The sequence below is a fragment of the Molothrus ater genome, chromosome 3, assembly GCF_012460135.2.
Source record: "Molothrus ater isolate BHLD 08-10-18 breed brown headed cowbird chromosome 3, BPBGC_Mater_1.1, whole genome shotgun sequence".
In the NCBI taxonomy this organism is placed as follows: Eukaryota; Metazoa; Chordata; class Aves; order Passeriformes; family Icteridae; genus Molothrus; species Molothrus ater.
Genome location: NC_050480.2, coordinates 61,268,951 through 61,284,564, shown reverse-complemented (window position 1 = coordinate 61,284,564; position 15,614 = coordinate 61,268,951). Strand labels below are relative to the sequence as shown.

General features: G+C 41.5%; 1 protein-coding gene and 1 long non-coding RNA gene across 2 annotated transcripts; one reads left to right on the top strand and one right to left on the bottom strand.

Moving 5' to 3' along the window:
- Positions 1-489: 489 nt before the first annotated feature.
- Positions 490-7,478, top strand: HINT3 (histidine triad nucleotide binding protein 3). Its single transcript, XM_036404513.1, is given in 6 exon segments — positions 490-507; positions 509-637; positions 1,049-1,166; positions 2,486-2,555; positions 3,380-3,506; positions 5,762-7,478. Coding segments are annotated over 6 exon segments (510 nt in total). The 3' UTR covers positions 5,810-7,478.
- A 1,440-nt stretch (positions 7,479-8,918) lies between these two features.
- On the bottom strand, positions 8,919-15,553 carry LOC118700155 (uncharacterized). The gene is made up of 3 exons (XR_004982199.1): positions 15,186-15,553; positions 12,794-13,099; positions 8,919-12,513 (listed from the first exon to the last, which is right to left on the bottom strand). It is a non-coding gene; the product is annotated as an uncharacterized LOC118700155 (long non-coding RNA).
- Between the last annotated feature and the right edge of the window lie 61 nt (positions 15,554-15,614).

Genomic DNA, 15,614 nt, shown 5'->3' with positions numbered 1-15,614 from the left:
CTGAAATCGTGTTTTAAGATTATTTGTGCACATATAAAAATCCAAATAACTTGAACTATAGGGGCAAAATGTCTAAATTTTTCTTGGTTTGTATTGACATTGTATTGACAATTGCTGGACATAACTTTCTGGTGAGGAACAAGAAAGATACAGCATCATAAGCACTTATTACCTTTTTTCCGCCCTCCTTTTCCCTCCTCTTGCGTGCTTGATTTTTTTTCCCCCTGCAGCAATTCGACTTTTAAGAGTGCATTCACGTGGTTTTATTCCCCTATCTTTTTTTGTTGTTGTTGGTTGCTTGGTCTTTTGGTTTCGTTTTGTTGTGAAAACCTCACGGGGACTCCCAGTTCCGCTCCGCGTGTGCCCGGCGGGCGGAGCCGGGCGGTGCCAGCGGGATTCCCGGGCCCGGGCGCTCCTCCTTCGGCGGGCGGAGCGCCAGCACCGGCAGCGGGAGAGGCCGGCAGCGGGACCGGGACCGGGAGCGCGGCCATGGCCGGGCCTGAGGCCTGCGGGTGCCGCCGCCGCTGCTGAGGGTAGCGAAGCCGGGAATGGCGGCGGCGATGGCTACGACGGGAAGTGCGTGTTCTGCAGGATCGCCCGCCGGGAGGAGCCGGGCACGGCGCTGCTCCCCTGCGAGGTGCGTGAGGCGCCTCCTTCCCCGCCCTCCTTGCCCGCTCCCTCACGGGTCGGCCCCGGGGTCGCGGCTCGGGCTGGGCGGGGCGCGGCGGCTCTGAGGGCCCTCGGCGCCGGCACGGGCAATGCGGGAGAAACATCGCTGGCACGGAAAGCACCTTAGAGCCTTCCGAAAGTGCTGGCCCAGCAGCCGGCAGCCTCAAAGCTGGCGCCGAGCAAGGCTGACTGCCGAAGGTCAGCAGCGGACGCGCACCGTGCCTGGAGGCTGCCTCCGAAATACCCTCAACTTTTGTTGCTGGTCGCGTCAACGATGACATTTCGTATCGCATCCATATGGGGGGTATAGACATTGTTACCTACTCTGTGCCAGTATCCTCGTCCTAATCCATTTTAAAACGTTTGCATCCTTTTCTAGGATGAAGACCTTGTTTGCTTTAGAGATATAAAACCTGGTGCCCCCCACCACTACCTGGTGGTGCCCGTGAAGCACATGGGAAACTGCAAAACACTGAAGACAGAGCACATACCTCTAGGTAAGGCTGCAAGTGTGTGCTTAACCTCAAGGAAAATCGTTTTTCACAGCCTGAAATAGGGGGTTGTCAAGTAAATTACAACTTTGGACACCATTTGTAAACGTGGAAATAGCTGATGTGAGTGAGTGTAGATAGGGACTTTCTGGGAACTTCTATGTGCTGGTCTAGAATGGCACTTTTTTTGTGCAGTTCTGGAAAAACATTGCAGTTTGCATGGAGTATAGATGCTTCTGCACTTCGTTGGAAGTACAGCTTTATTTTTAAAGCATTTATGTGCTGCTTCATTGCATTTTCTTAGATATGCATATGCAATTCTAAAAGCTTACAGAAGAATTTTATAATGTGTATTCTGTATTTTACAAACACAGATTAGGAGGTTGGAGATTTTGGTGGGGTTGGATTCAGGTTATACTTTCAGATAAGTGCTGCATTATTTGTCAGGAAAAAAGGGAATGACAGATGAAAAAGGGAGATGCTGTTTCAATTAACTTCAAAAAAATTTGAAAAAATAAAATTCTGAAATGTTGAAGCCATTATTTATTGTTGCTAGGCTTATTTTGTTTTTGGTTTTTTTTCCCTTAAGAGGACATTGTCCTGGAATTTGTTTCACAAGATATGGCTAGCTAAGTGTGTTGAGTAACAGAAGAAACTGCGGCCATGAAGAAATTCCACTGTAGGGAAATTTACAGATGATGCAAGAAAAGAGTTATAATTGCATTTTGCAAATCTTGCATTGCTGTATTTCTCTTGTAAACATAGGGTGGTTTTCTCCAGAGAAAAAAAAAAACTTCTGTATATGTTTGGCTTCAAAGTAATTCCTCTAACTTCTGCCTTGATTTTTTTTTATTGGGGTTACTACATTGTTCAGAGATAATGAAACTGTGCTAGTAATAAGAAGTACTGACAATTTAATTAAATTTATGTATTGTCTGAAATGTACTCCAGACTTCACAGGTTCTGGAGATCAAAGTCCTGTAGCTGTGCAGAGATACAACACTGGAATTAGTGTAAAGTCATCATTCTGACCAATCAGTACTTGTTGGATTTTTTAATAAGGGTGTGGTGATAGCATGGCTTTGGCCAAAGTTCTTATAATAATATCACACTGGAAAGCATTGCAGGTGTGGAAGTTGGTATCAGTGGCAGTTTTCAAGTAAATCATTGCACACACTTACTTGATTGTCTTTTCTTTGACTAGGAGTAGTTACAGTGTTTATATTTGAAAAACCCATGTCTGTGATCTCAATGTAGGTTAGTCTGTTGAAGTTAATATTCTGAAGAATACCTTTCTAAAATGAAATTTATTTGTGTTTTAATAGTGAAGAGAATGATGGAAGTGGGAAAAGCTGTTCTCCAGAAGAATAATTTTAGTGACTTGAATGATGTAAGGTATGTAATAAATACCTTCCATCTATTAAGTGTCTTCTTTACTTTTCAGAATGTTACTTTAGAGATGGTGGCAGAACCTGTACTGTGATTTATGGAAGAAATCGAGTCTACATTTAACTTATTGCATAAAATCTCAATTAAAATCTGCTGGCACTGGATATAAACTTTTTTTCTGATAAAGTTCTGGCAAAACAAATTGGGTTCCAGCTCTGAGATTCTTTCTTGAACACATCTTGGAGCAGGGAAGGGACTTCAAACAACTTACCAAAGAGGCTGCTCTTTCCTTATGTGCTGCAAATATGTTCTAAATCCAAGATGCCAGAAGAGAGGTAAACTTGGCTATTGAAGCAGGACACCACATTGTGTTTCAGTCATACCAGAATTCACTGGATTTTGGTATTGGACCCTTCAGTTTAAGGCCCTTGATAGCTGAAATAAACTGTAACATAATTTGAGCACTGTAGAGAAACAGGGAGCTGGCTCTTCATGATGAAAATTGATAGTTGGCTTTCCAGCTGAAAACTAGGTAGGATACATTTAAGATAGTTTTTCTTTTAACTCCTTTTAAAAATGTGTCTTAAATACAGAGATGTGAAGGAGAAGATGAATGAACTTTTGAAGAGCTTTTTGTGGTATAATGAAAGGACATGTTTTTGTTCTTGTTTCTATGTACATCAAAAATGCAATGAGTTGTTAGTTCTGTGGATTATGGTAAATAACCTGCAATGAATTGCAGGTAAATAACTGCAATGAATTTGCTCCTGAATTAACTTCTTCCTGAATTAACATCACCACTATCTTGTACTTCTTTTCCTTTTCTGAAGAATGGGTTTTCACTGGCCACCGTTCTGCTCCATAGCCCACTTGCATCTGCACGTCCTGGCCCCAGCCAGCCAGCTGGGGTTCTTATCCAGGATCTACTACAGAATCAATTCCTACTGGTTTATCACGGTAAGTGTAAGGCAGGTGAGCTTTGCCATAGGTTTTCAGTTGTGAGCCATGTCTTTCTAACCTTATAACTGTGTCCAGAAATTCTCTGACCAATTATTTTTGTGGTTGCTTTAATTCTCAGTTATGTATATTTTGTATTAACTGAGAAAAAATAATGGTTAAGAACTTTAATGTTTATGCTTATAAACATTAAGGAACAGAGTATGGGGGGATAGAATGTAAAAAAATAAAGATAGTGCAGAAGGCAATCTCACCCCTGACAAGTTGCAGCTGTGCTAATTATCAAAGATTAGGAGCAGGCCTGCCCTTAACAGGCCACAGCTGTGTCCAATGAGGATGAGTGCTATAAAAGAGTGGGTTAGCTAGTCGAGAAGGGAGCTGGAGGTTGTTGGCTGTGCTATGAAGGAGTCACTGCTGTGAGGAGATGCCCATGAGAAATCACCAAGAAGGTATGGAACTTTTGCGATAAGATGACAACACTGGAGTGCTAATAACTAACAGCAAACAGTACAATGGTTCTGGATCTTGGCTGAGGCTCTGTGATGTGCTTCTGTGGACACTTTGTAAATATTTGGGTTTTAATATAAAGGGCTAATTCAAATGTGATGGATTGTTTTGCACATAATGTGGTTAATCTTGTGTAGGTGAAAACAAATCCACCTAATGACTGCATTTATCGCTTCATGTGGTTTTTCTCATCTTGTCATTTTTAGCCTAAACCTAGTGCCTGCTTTACAAAAATGTTGTTGGTACTGATTTATGTCATTAGAGATTAGCAGTGAGACTGAACTGACACTGACTGAAGCACTTACAAAATCTCTCTCTAGAGACCTAAACCTCACTCTCATTGCTTTGATGCAGCAAAGCACCTGTCCTTGCAAGGTAACTGTAGCACCCTAGTATCATTGCACATCCCCAGATCAAAGTTGCTGAAAAAGGTCTGTCTCATCTAAAGAATATAGACAGCTTCTTAGTTAAAGAGAAGAAACACAGCTTCTTTATGGTGGGACCTTGCTGAAATTCACTCCTAACTCAAAAGAAGCAGATGTGTCTGCTGTGTTATTGAGCATCTTAGAAATATTTGTCCCTGAAGTACATATAGCTGTGTAGTTTTACTGCTTATTATCTTGGATTAGTTCAGGCAGATCCCTACCAAGTCTAGTTATCCAGTATGGATGTACTTTGGTATTTTGCCCTGCTGCCCTGCTGTCAGGTTGGAAAATGTTCTTGGGTTGGTGGTGGTTCTGGTTTGTTTTTTTTTTTTCACATTATAGTGTCCTGAATGTGGTACTTGTTTAAGAATGCAAAACAGGATTCAGATAATATAATTTTCAGTTGCTGCATACTTTATGTAGCTTTATTTTTAAATTAACTGCAGTAATTACTGAACTCTGTTGAGTTGCTCCTACCTGAAATATCTGATTGCATTTTTATCATCTGCATTTAAAAAACTTGAGCTTTTCACCTTAATATAGTTCCTTTGGAGATTTTAATAAAGCCTCAAGCACTAGATCAAATTAAAAGATTAATTCAGTAGGACTGGCAAAAAAAGCAAAGGCTGACAGTAAACTGATCAGTTTCAGAAGTGCCCCTGTTGGCCTCCACGTGCCCAATGTGGCCTGCTTGTTGACAAACTCCTCCTGCCCTGAGCCTTCCTGAGGGCTCTGTGAGCTGGTGCTGTTATGTGTACAAAGTACAGCTGCCCCAGTTCTGCCCATGATGCATAAATAGCATGTATGATGATAAAAGTCTGTGTTGGTGCAGTGATGTGACCAAAGGACGAGGTGGTAGTTTGTGACAGGAGCCACACCCTTGAACACCCTCTGTCCCTCAGCAGTTTGTGGCTGGTGGTGCAGCTGGGTGGGTGATGAGAGGTCACAACACACAGTTCTGGAGTGGCTCACAGAGAATCCCAGCTCTCACCACTGGGTTGCTCCAAGCACTGCTGTCTTCTGAGGTCTCTGCAGTCACAATGCTTTAACAGATCTGCTGTTCATTTGCTCAAGCCTCCTCTGACCTCCACAGGTTATGTTTCCTCTTCTGATGGCCTCATGAGTGTTTGGTGGAAACCGTGAGTCTGCTGTTGAAAGGAATTGTTGTATTCTGCTTCTCCTGTACATTTAATCTGTAAAAGTGAAAAGCAAATGCTCTGTTAGTGTCACTATTTTTGAAATGGAATTTTCATTAAATTAAGGCCCACAGTGTAGTTATGTGTGCCTTCATTTTTGTAATGCATTGCTTTCTCTCTTTCATAGGCTGAACAACTGATCGAGAGACTGCAGACTGAAAATGCTGCCAGCTGAAAGCTTGTGTTGTCAGCCAGTTTGGTCTTTGAGCTCTGATTTAAGGTTGCACAGTTTGATGTTGCCAATAATATCCCAGGATAAAAAAAGCTTTAGTTCCTTATGAGGAAATACACACAGAATTTGTAGCTGCTAACCTAATTCTTCCATTTGGATATGTCAGTCTGTATACTTCCCTGGCAATAGTGCAATGTATTTTAGTTAAAATTTTAATTTAATTTGTGTAGATCCATACATAATACACACACATGCATACAGGCAGAGAACTCTTCCTATTAAAAGGCAAAGTGTAGCAGCAGAATGTATTGCAACCAAGGCAGTGAGTTACAACTAACAGCATACAAATGGTAACCAAAGGGAGGATTTGCTGCGGAATCAAGCTTTCATTTTCAAGATGCATTGTTCTGGGGTTGCAGGTAACATTTCAAGTATTTGTTCCCACCTGCATTTGTATGATATGCTACTTATGCCTAGTGATGAGAAGGTTCATTGCTGAAAGTACAGTACTGACTTTCTGGTGCAAAACTACTTCAGTGTTACCTGACTTGTTTGCATCACAGTGACACAGTAAACATGAATACAATATGTGCCCAATGCTGTATAACATAGAATATAGTTTATGTGTAAAGAGACCTAATGATTTTTTTCCCTCTTATGTGCACAATATTTGAAATTACTGTATGTTTACAAAGAATGTGAAGAGTTCAAAAGAATGGATTTAATATACTGCTCTTCTACATGGCAGTAGATAGAAAAGTCCAGATTTTCTAGTCTTATTTTCACTGCAAGTCCCTTGCAGATTACTAATGCCTCCTTGGCCAAATTTGGATTCTAAATGAAGTCATAAGAGAAGCCAGTCTGAAATGCAGTGTGTGTGTGGCAGACTTACATAAGTGCAATGTGATTTGACTTTGGGATAGCAGGGACTCAGCCCAAAATTGGAACATGCCAAGTTGCTTAAGGAACCTGTTGAACACTTGCCTTTGCTGCATGAGTCTGATCAGGAATGCTAGCACTTGTTTTTCAGTACCATAATAAGGCAGACTGTTTGGCAAGTTAAAACTCCAGAACACACGGGGTGGATTTTCTCTGTTCACAGAGCTTGTCTTGGTGCCGAGCTAACCAAATGCCCCTTGCCTGATGCATTCAGATGCAGCTGAGGTGAGAGCATCTGTTGCACCTGCAAACTTGCCTGAACATAATAGTCTGTGTTTTCCATGGATCCAGCACCTGTTGCCTTAGTGATACAATGTGTTGTAATATTCTTGCAGTACTTCAGGGAGTCCACACCCTTTAGAAGAACTGCATTTTCTACCTGGCAGAGTTTACACATCTCTGTCTGTAAGATCTTCTTCCTAATGTCTTGTTATATGTATTAGTGGGCACTTGCATGTTATTTGCAGCCCTTTAGGGTTTTAATTTATTACATTTGGTAGGAAAAGTGTGACTTAAAGCCACCGAACTTTGACTGTGCAATAGATGAAGAGGTTTCAGCTGGCTCCTGACTTAGTTAAATACTTGTACATTAAGGACTTTCAAGAGTTAATATGTATGTGTTCTAATCTGCAATTAATTTATGTAACTGTACTGAACTGTGTGACATGTAATATTTAAAATATCAACATGAACTGTTGTCAAAAAGGATTAATAAATGCTAATCTTGGGATGATTTTCCAGTGCAATGGAATAGCTGACTCTGAGGGTTGACTCTAGATAGCTCTTTGCTCACTCTTCATCCCTTAACCCAGTGGGGTGGGAGAACAGAAAGAACAAAATGAAAAAAATTCATGGGTTGAGATAGTTTAATATGTGAAGGAAAGTGGAAGAAAAAAAGCAAAGGTAATCACTCATGACCTCCCATAGGCTGGCCAATAGCAACAGCCCCCACACCCCAAAAAATAGGCCTCTCTTCAGCTTTTTTTCCAGACATTATATGTCATGGAATATCTCTGCTGGCCAGTCTGTGTCAGGTGTGCAGGTTGTGCTCTCTTCAAGCTTTTTGCCCACTGGGGGGGGGGGTGGGGGGCAGAGCAGGAGAAAGAAGGCCCTGACATTGTCCATGCACTGCTCAGCAATCAACCAGAACCAGTGCTGTGTTACCAGCACTTCCAGTCACACCCAAACCTGGGATGCTCTGAAGGAAGTTACTCCATCCCAGCCAGACTCTCTATGTTGCCAAATGTATATGAAAGCACAAAGGCCAACTTTTATGTCTTAATTTTGGAGAATGACCCCACTAATGACAAGACTGAAAAGGTAAAAATCTGGGTATAATGTCACTTCCAGAGTTTTGCTGATGAGAAAGATGGGAATATCCTGTGTTCCCTGAGAGCAACAGCAGACATCTGAACAGCTGAAACAACAAAGCATTAAACAGAGGCACACTAATTACTGAGAGGAATTCTCAGCCTCTCATTAGTGTTTTTCAGCACAGAGCTGTGTTCTGTTTTCCTTCTGCATTGACAAGCATTCTTGGACTCTGAAGATAATTGTTTTAATTAGGTGAAGAAATACTTTCTGAAAAACCTAACCTAATACTTCCACTCTGCTACTGAATTACTGGCTAGCCCCTGGAAGAGACAGTGGGCAGATCCTATTAACTTTGTCACTGTCTTCTATAGAAGCTTTTAGAAATTTTAAAACTTCCAAATTCATCTGTAGAGCTCTCTAAGGAGTAAAGATCAATAAGGAGCATGAACTCAGCAGCTCTTACCCTCCAAAGAGCCTGAAGAAGCAAAGGAAAGTTTTTTAGCCACTGCTGCTGGCTCTGTTCTTTGATCCAGTATTAGCAGTCTTGAGAAAAGCTGCTTTTTTGACCTCATGTTTAGGAATGACAAAGCTTTATTTGTACTGTTTTGCTCAATTGTCTTACATAAACTCCCAACCTAACACGAACCCAGGGAATAATGCTTTTATGCTGAAAGGATGAAGCAGATACACATAACATGCTGTTAAAAGAAATTGTGCTTAAATTGGTAATAACGCCTCAGACTATTCCAAAGTCTTTTTAAGTGTGAGTTGTAAATAAAAGTAGAATGAGAGCAAACCAGTGAAAATTGTATTTGAAATTTGAGAAACTTGTAAACAATTAAATGCTGCATAAAAACTCTTGTCATTTCAAACCAATGTGCAACATTTATTGAAATGGTGACAGTGCCTTCAGTGTTTGACAAAAAAAAACCCACAGATAATCTGTATATGATATACAGTCCAAAACAGATGCAGAATTTACAGACTTCAAATGGAAGGAGGGCAAAGACCACTGAGGTAATCTGTCACAAAGTGAAGTTTAGGAGAGATTTAAACAGCTAAAAGATGCTTATTAGGGCAAGAACACCTTTTAAAAAGGTTGGGGTTTACTTGCTACTCCAAATAATCTGTAATACTAAAACCCCTTACATGCTACAATTTTTGCAAAAACAATTTAATAAATTCTGTTCCATTTACTCTAACGGGAGCCTGCTGAAAAAAACCCAAGTTGCATGTTGAAAAGTTTAAATTCCTATTTCATCTGTAGATGTTTATCTAATCACAGATGAAGCATAATTTTGTAAAACTTGTAGCTGAACTGAGTCATGTGCATTAGATATAATGCATTCATGACGATACAGGCTTCAGAAGTAACTTTTCATTCTAGAGTGTACCAGTGGGCAAGCTGACTAGTTCTATTATCTATCTTTTAGTCTTTTTTTGAAATGCTATTGCTGGAAGCACAAGACTGGATTTGTCAACCTGTGTGCTGAGCCAGTTTGGCAGCTCAGTGTTTATAATCATTGCATGGGCACACAGAAAGATTTCAGTCACGTTTTCCAGAATGCTCATCTAAAGCTGGCAGGTTGGCTCTGTAATTGTTTAAAAAAATCCCTCTATAAATAACAGTTTTGTTATGTAGTAATCCTTGGTTCTATTAAAAATATAATAATAGAGCAAACTTTTTTTAGTTGCTTACAAAGTAGGTAAGACCATGTCATTAAGGGTTTGCTCTGCTTCTGTTTTGATCAGAGGTGTACTTAAAAAGTGCTTGTAGATGTGCTCAAGCATCTACCACTTAAATGGCAGTGACAGCCTAGATTGCTGATATTCAACTATTTGAGCCAGCCTTAATTAAAATGTAGCAAATTTATGTGAGCTGGACTTGCATCTTACAGTGCTCAGGCTACATACTGCCTCACATGTGTGTCTTGCAATGAATTATTTGTACCATGTCCAGCAATGTATTATTTTTCCTTACAGTGGCATCTGATTAGTCAGCTGGTGACACTTGATGTGCCTGATGCTGCTTCCTGCAAGTTGTGAACTAACACTACAGGAGAACTGAGTGGATTTCAGAATTGTTAGAATTAAACAAAACTCATTCCACAGCTGCACTATAAAAAGTTTAAAAATTTGCGTTGAAATCTGAATGCATGTAAAGACTTCCTCTAATAGGAGCTGAAAAATGAGGTTGTGCTCATGTCATTTGGCAAGAAATGCTTTTTCAAAAAGAACATTTTAAGTATGTTAAGATAACAAACTACATCTACTTCTTTTTCAGCTGCAAGGTGTAGATCTGTTTAGAAAGAAGCAGTAGGTTTGAAAGCAAAGGGAGCACACCAACAGTGCCTGGTGCAGCACATATTCCCCCTTTTCCAATGTGGTAAATTTATGTGGTGATTAAAATCCATTCTCTACCTGCATCTGACTGCCCTGTTCCCCAGATATACTTATTTCAGCACATTATTTTATTCCCTTTTTTTTTCCTCTCTTTTCATTGTCCTTTCACCAGAAAAAGAAAAAAGGAGGGAGGAAAATAATGAAATCCTCAGCCAAAGACTCAGTTTGGTGCAAATCCCCACTGGATGAAAACATCAAAACAAAACCCAATTCTTTTAGGCTTTTTGCAACAGAAGTTCTTTTATATAAATAGCATAAAATTACACATCACTTTTATCAAGTTCCTAATTTATATTAAATTTTAATATTCTTTTGATGCAAGAACAATATCTTAGTTTAAAGACCCATCAAGTAGTGCAGTTAAAACCACACAGAAGTTTCTATTTGCACTGCTAAAAAATGTAACTTTAGATTTCTAATTATATAGTTTTATTGGTGGGAACTATTGTAAATACAGCTCCTGATCATTTTTCATAGCACTATTACAACTATGTTACATAACCAATCCTTTATTTTTCTTTCTGAAGAGCTCACAACTGTGCTCTGAAAGCAGGTAAATGAGGTATGGGACTGCTGCTATACTTTCATTTATGCATTTGGCACTACAGTATCTCTCCTCTTGTAAAAAACATTGCTACATTTTGGTGAAAGAAGAGCCTTTTTTTTTCCTTATGAATGCACAGATGCCCCAATACAGAGTTTCTGCTGATTTTTTTGCATCTTTACATTGTGGCACCCTATCTTCTCTGAAGGGGTAAAGCTGAATTCACCGAAAATGCTGTAGAGCTTTGCGGACTTCTTCTGAAGCATTAGAAGAACAGGAAAAAAATGGTGTGAGATAGAAAACAAAAAGAACAAGAGACACAGAAGGTTTGGAGAAGATATGACTGTAAGATTAGACTATTAAATACCAGAACCAGTGCAGCTGTCCAAAATCCAAGCAAGATGCAACTAATTTAGGAACCATCAAGTATCCTTGCTGTGATATTTTTGTAAGTTTGGGAATTTCAATCTACTTCATGAAAATAACTTCATTTTTTCAGTTTAACAATGTGAGATTGAACCTAAAATTTTGCTATATACCAGGCTCTTGTTTGAAGAAGTATATGAATTCCCACAAGAGTTTTCAATTCCACGTTTTACAAATCCCATTCTCCCACGCAGTATTTCACAACTGGCAGGAATCAGTGGTGTAGGATAGCCAGTTAGTAATTTATACTTTCAGTAACCTAAAAGCAGTAGGCCAGCACAATTATTTGAAGAACTCTCATATACTTGCTAGTAGATGATAATAAGGACAATCCAATGTCAGCGTGATGGAGTAGCTCATAATCTGCAATTTCCGTCCAAATCTCTACCATTTTTACAAAAATATCCTTCTTGCCCATTTCCTCTCCTGCTTGTGTCCCAGTAGGTAGCTGAGTTGAAATACCAAAACCTGTGAAGATGGTATCTAGTTATGTTTTTCCAAATGGAACCATGCAGCAAAGTTCATTCCAGGACAAAGCCTTATTGTAGTAAAGTGATGACCACATCATCATCTTTTCCTTGCCAAAGCATTTCACCTTCAAAATGAACCAGACCGTGCTTTCTGGCTCTTAACAAGATTCCCACTACTTTATTGGAAATAGTCACGTATGTTTCAAACAGCTGCCCGAATGTCACTCTCACGTGTCCATCTTCTCCCACCTTTCCAGTTCTTCTGATGATCAAGCACAGCTCTTCTACTTCCCTACCCACGTGTGAGTGAGCATCTCTCCCTCTCTGCTCTGTCCGAGAGCCTTCAGGGGGTCTCCCGTAGGTAGGATCTCCTCTGTGAGTATGCGCAGGTTTGGACGCAAGCCTGTCATTGCTGCTGAACGGATTCTTCCTCTGATACTCAATGTGATCCTCTGCCCAGGTCTGCCAACTTTTCCTCAGGTCACCGACTGCACTGGTAGCTTTAGCACTTTGCCCTTTTTCTCCTTCCATTTCTGAAAATGTTTTATGGCACTCAAGCAGGAAAGGAATCAGTGACTGGCTGTAACTGTGGTTCCCGTGTGTACTGTCAGCTGTGAAGGAAAAACAACAAATCAGCCTGATATTTTTTGGAAGAGTTTTGCCTGAGTGAGAGGCAAGGCTGCTGAAGAAGAGGCTGAATATCGGAAGATTTTAAGTCCACTCATAATTCTACAGCAATGAAGAAGGTGAAAGTGATTCAGGTGAAATTCAGAAGTAATTTAAGAATACAGGGCAGTAAATTATGCTTACAAGATTACTCGGTGCTCCCCCGATCCCGCAGTTACCGAACAAACCCCGCAGCCTCCGTGCAGCACACAGTGCAGTACTCACTCCTCTTGCAATGACGCCTTTCCAAGAACTTTATCCTGGTACCCGGCAGCCCCGCTGACTTCCCAAACAATCTGATGGAGTGCTGGCTGAGCTGCGGCGAGAGCGCACCATTCCCGAGCGGCAGCACCAACCCAGGCACAGGGGTGGGAAGCCGCTCTCCGGCCTGAACGCTGATTAAAGGTGGACGAATTCACGCCGTGCCGACAAGGTTCCCTCAGGCTGCGTTAGTTATTATGCACAGAAAATATTATCTGGAGCCGAAACGGCAATACGCCGTGGGAGCAGGGGGATTTTCCTCATCAGGCACTGCAAGGAGAAGCAAAAGTCCAGTTAGCGAGCGCGTCCCTGTCCGCAACACCCTATTTAGTGAGGAAGACACAGGCAGAATAGATTGTTCTCCCTTAAAAGGCCGTGCTGCACGGCCATGGCCGCGGGCGGGCAGGGGAGCAGCGGGCGCCTCTCCGCTCCCGGTACGCTGCGGGCTGCCCGCCACCTGCGGCATTCCATGCGCCTGGAGCACGGACCGGCTGTGTCATTCGGGACGTGGTCATTCGGGTGAACTAGAGACAGACTTTTATAGCCCTACCGAGATCTGACATGATATCGCCATGTCTTTGCTGGATCGTGTCATTCACCTGTCGAAATACCCAAGCCGGAGTTTCCAGGCAGCACATAAGTAGAGCTGATACTTCTACCGACATTTGAAGTTAAAACACAGGATTAGTGCTGCATTTTCTACGGGAATATGGACAGAAATGCAAATTCTGAATAGTTAACCAGCTGAATTACAGATTGGGTATTTCTGTATTTCGAAAATATTGTTGTTTTGAAAGTAAGTCTTCGTGGGCATTTGCTCACATGCATATATGTTGGTGCTGTTGCACATGAACCCACGAACAGGGACAGGACTCTTTAAATTTCCCAGCAGAATCTCCAGGTGAATCAAAAAACACTTGTGTTGCCTCTGGGTCTAGAAGAGTGCCTGAGGTGAGCACAGAATGGCAACACAATCGCCAGAGAAGGGAATTAGGAATAATAAGCAACAGCACACATGAAATAATGGCTTTTCATTCATGGTCTCGCACTTTTAAATTGAAACTCATGGTTGTTGTATATTACCATTTTTTATTACATATTTTTTGTGAGAGGAAGGTGGTTAATTCTAACTTCCTGGATAAATTTCAAGGTGAGTAATTACACTTTGTTTATATAAAATTCCCCTGAAGGCTAAAAAGTGTAAATTTTCTTCCTTTCCCTCCCTAGAAGAGTTAAGAGGTATGTAATGTTTTTAAGATGATTCCCTACATCCATGCTAACAAACTGCTTGATTCTCCTCAGTGGCATTACAGGAATGTTCTGTATCCAAACACAGCATCTGAAAAGCATTTTGTTTTTATATGAGAATCAAATACTCTGTAAATCTTAGTAATGTACATTCACTTTCAAACTAAATAGAGCAACATGTATGCACTGCCAGAGATTATGCATGGATCCTCAAGTCAAAAGCAAGAAAAAACCCAAGGCTTTTGTTAAAAGTCTTCTGTAGGAAACAGTATCAGTGAAAAACAGGTATTCACCTTGAGAGAACAGGCAGCAATGCCCCGAAGGCAAAGCAGTGCAGATAAAGTAAGCAAAAGCCAGTTTCAAAGAGATTAAGCTTAAAAATAATACCAACAACCCCTTCTAAGGAGTTTCTAAAATGGAAACAATACAGCTAAGAAATTTAAAGTGAGACAGATTGGAAAAATAAAAGCAGACTTTTCCCACTAAAGCTCTCTCAGCAATTCCAAGTTTTTTTAACCAATCTCAGGCTCGAAGGGTTTGTCAGCAGTTCAGCAATTGTTTATTGCTGGGTCTCAGCATTCAGCTACTGAGGTGAACAAGCTGGACCCACATCTACCTCTTTCCTTTCTTTTCTAGGAAAGCTCACATTTAGGTGCCAGGTCGCTTTAGACTGCTTTTTTGTCAATCATCAGGGCTGAAGCTTCACAGTAACCTCAGTTTTGATTACTGCAGGAAGGGATAGCTGGAGAAGCTGCAGGATGAGATTATGGAGATGCATCAAGAAGGTGTCCCGTGCAGTGCTCACAGGTCACGAGCAAAATCTTAGCTATTAGAAAAAAACCCAAAAAACTGAAAAAAACCCCCAAACCAACCTCAACAACATCAGCACATAAAACACAGAACATGAGTTCAGTGCTGAGCTGGCCTGGTTCTAATAAACAGCTTACCAAAATCTGTATAAGATGAACCTTCAGATCAACACAACAGCGAGACCAGTGAGTACAGGATTACAATTATCGAAACATAACCCGCAAGACACCCCCTTTTTGCCCCTCTGCCGGACCGTCGCACCTCTCTCTTCCCCTTTCCTGGGAATGTGTTTCTCTACCTGCTGCGACACCCACGCCGCCGGCGCTGACCTCCTTCCCACGGAAAAAGGAATGCGACTCCTTTGGCATCTGTTAATTCTTAATGTTATTTAATGCTCCAGATCTTTAAGTGTGGCCGGGAGAGGCCGCAGCGCGCCCCTGACAGTGAAACACCCCTGAGCGAGCGTGTCCCCAGTGTACACGGAGTTATTTATAAACCACACGCAGGCACTGCTGCACTGACACGTGGCGTGCGTGATAAAGCACACCCAAAATATAACTACGAGGAGGATGGGAAGGAGATGAAATGAGCACTAATTCCTAAAGACTTCGCGCACGCTGCATCCCGCTCCGGCCGCTGCAGGGGCCACGGGGGTCTCTCCGCCACACGCCCCTTCCCGGGCTCCTCCCGCCGCTCCCGCCCTTCCCTGCCGGCGGCGCATGCGGGA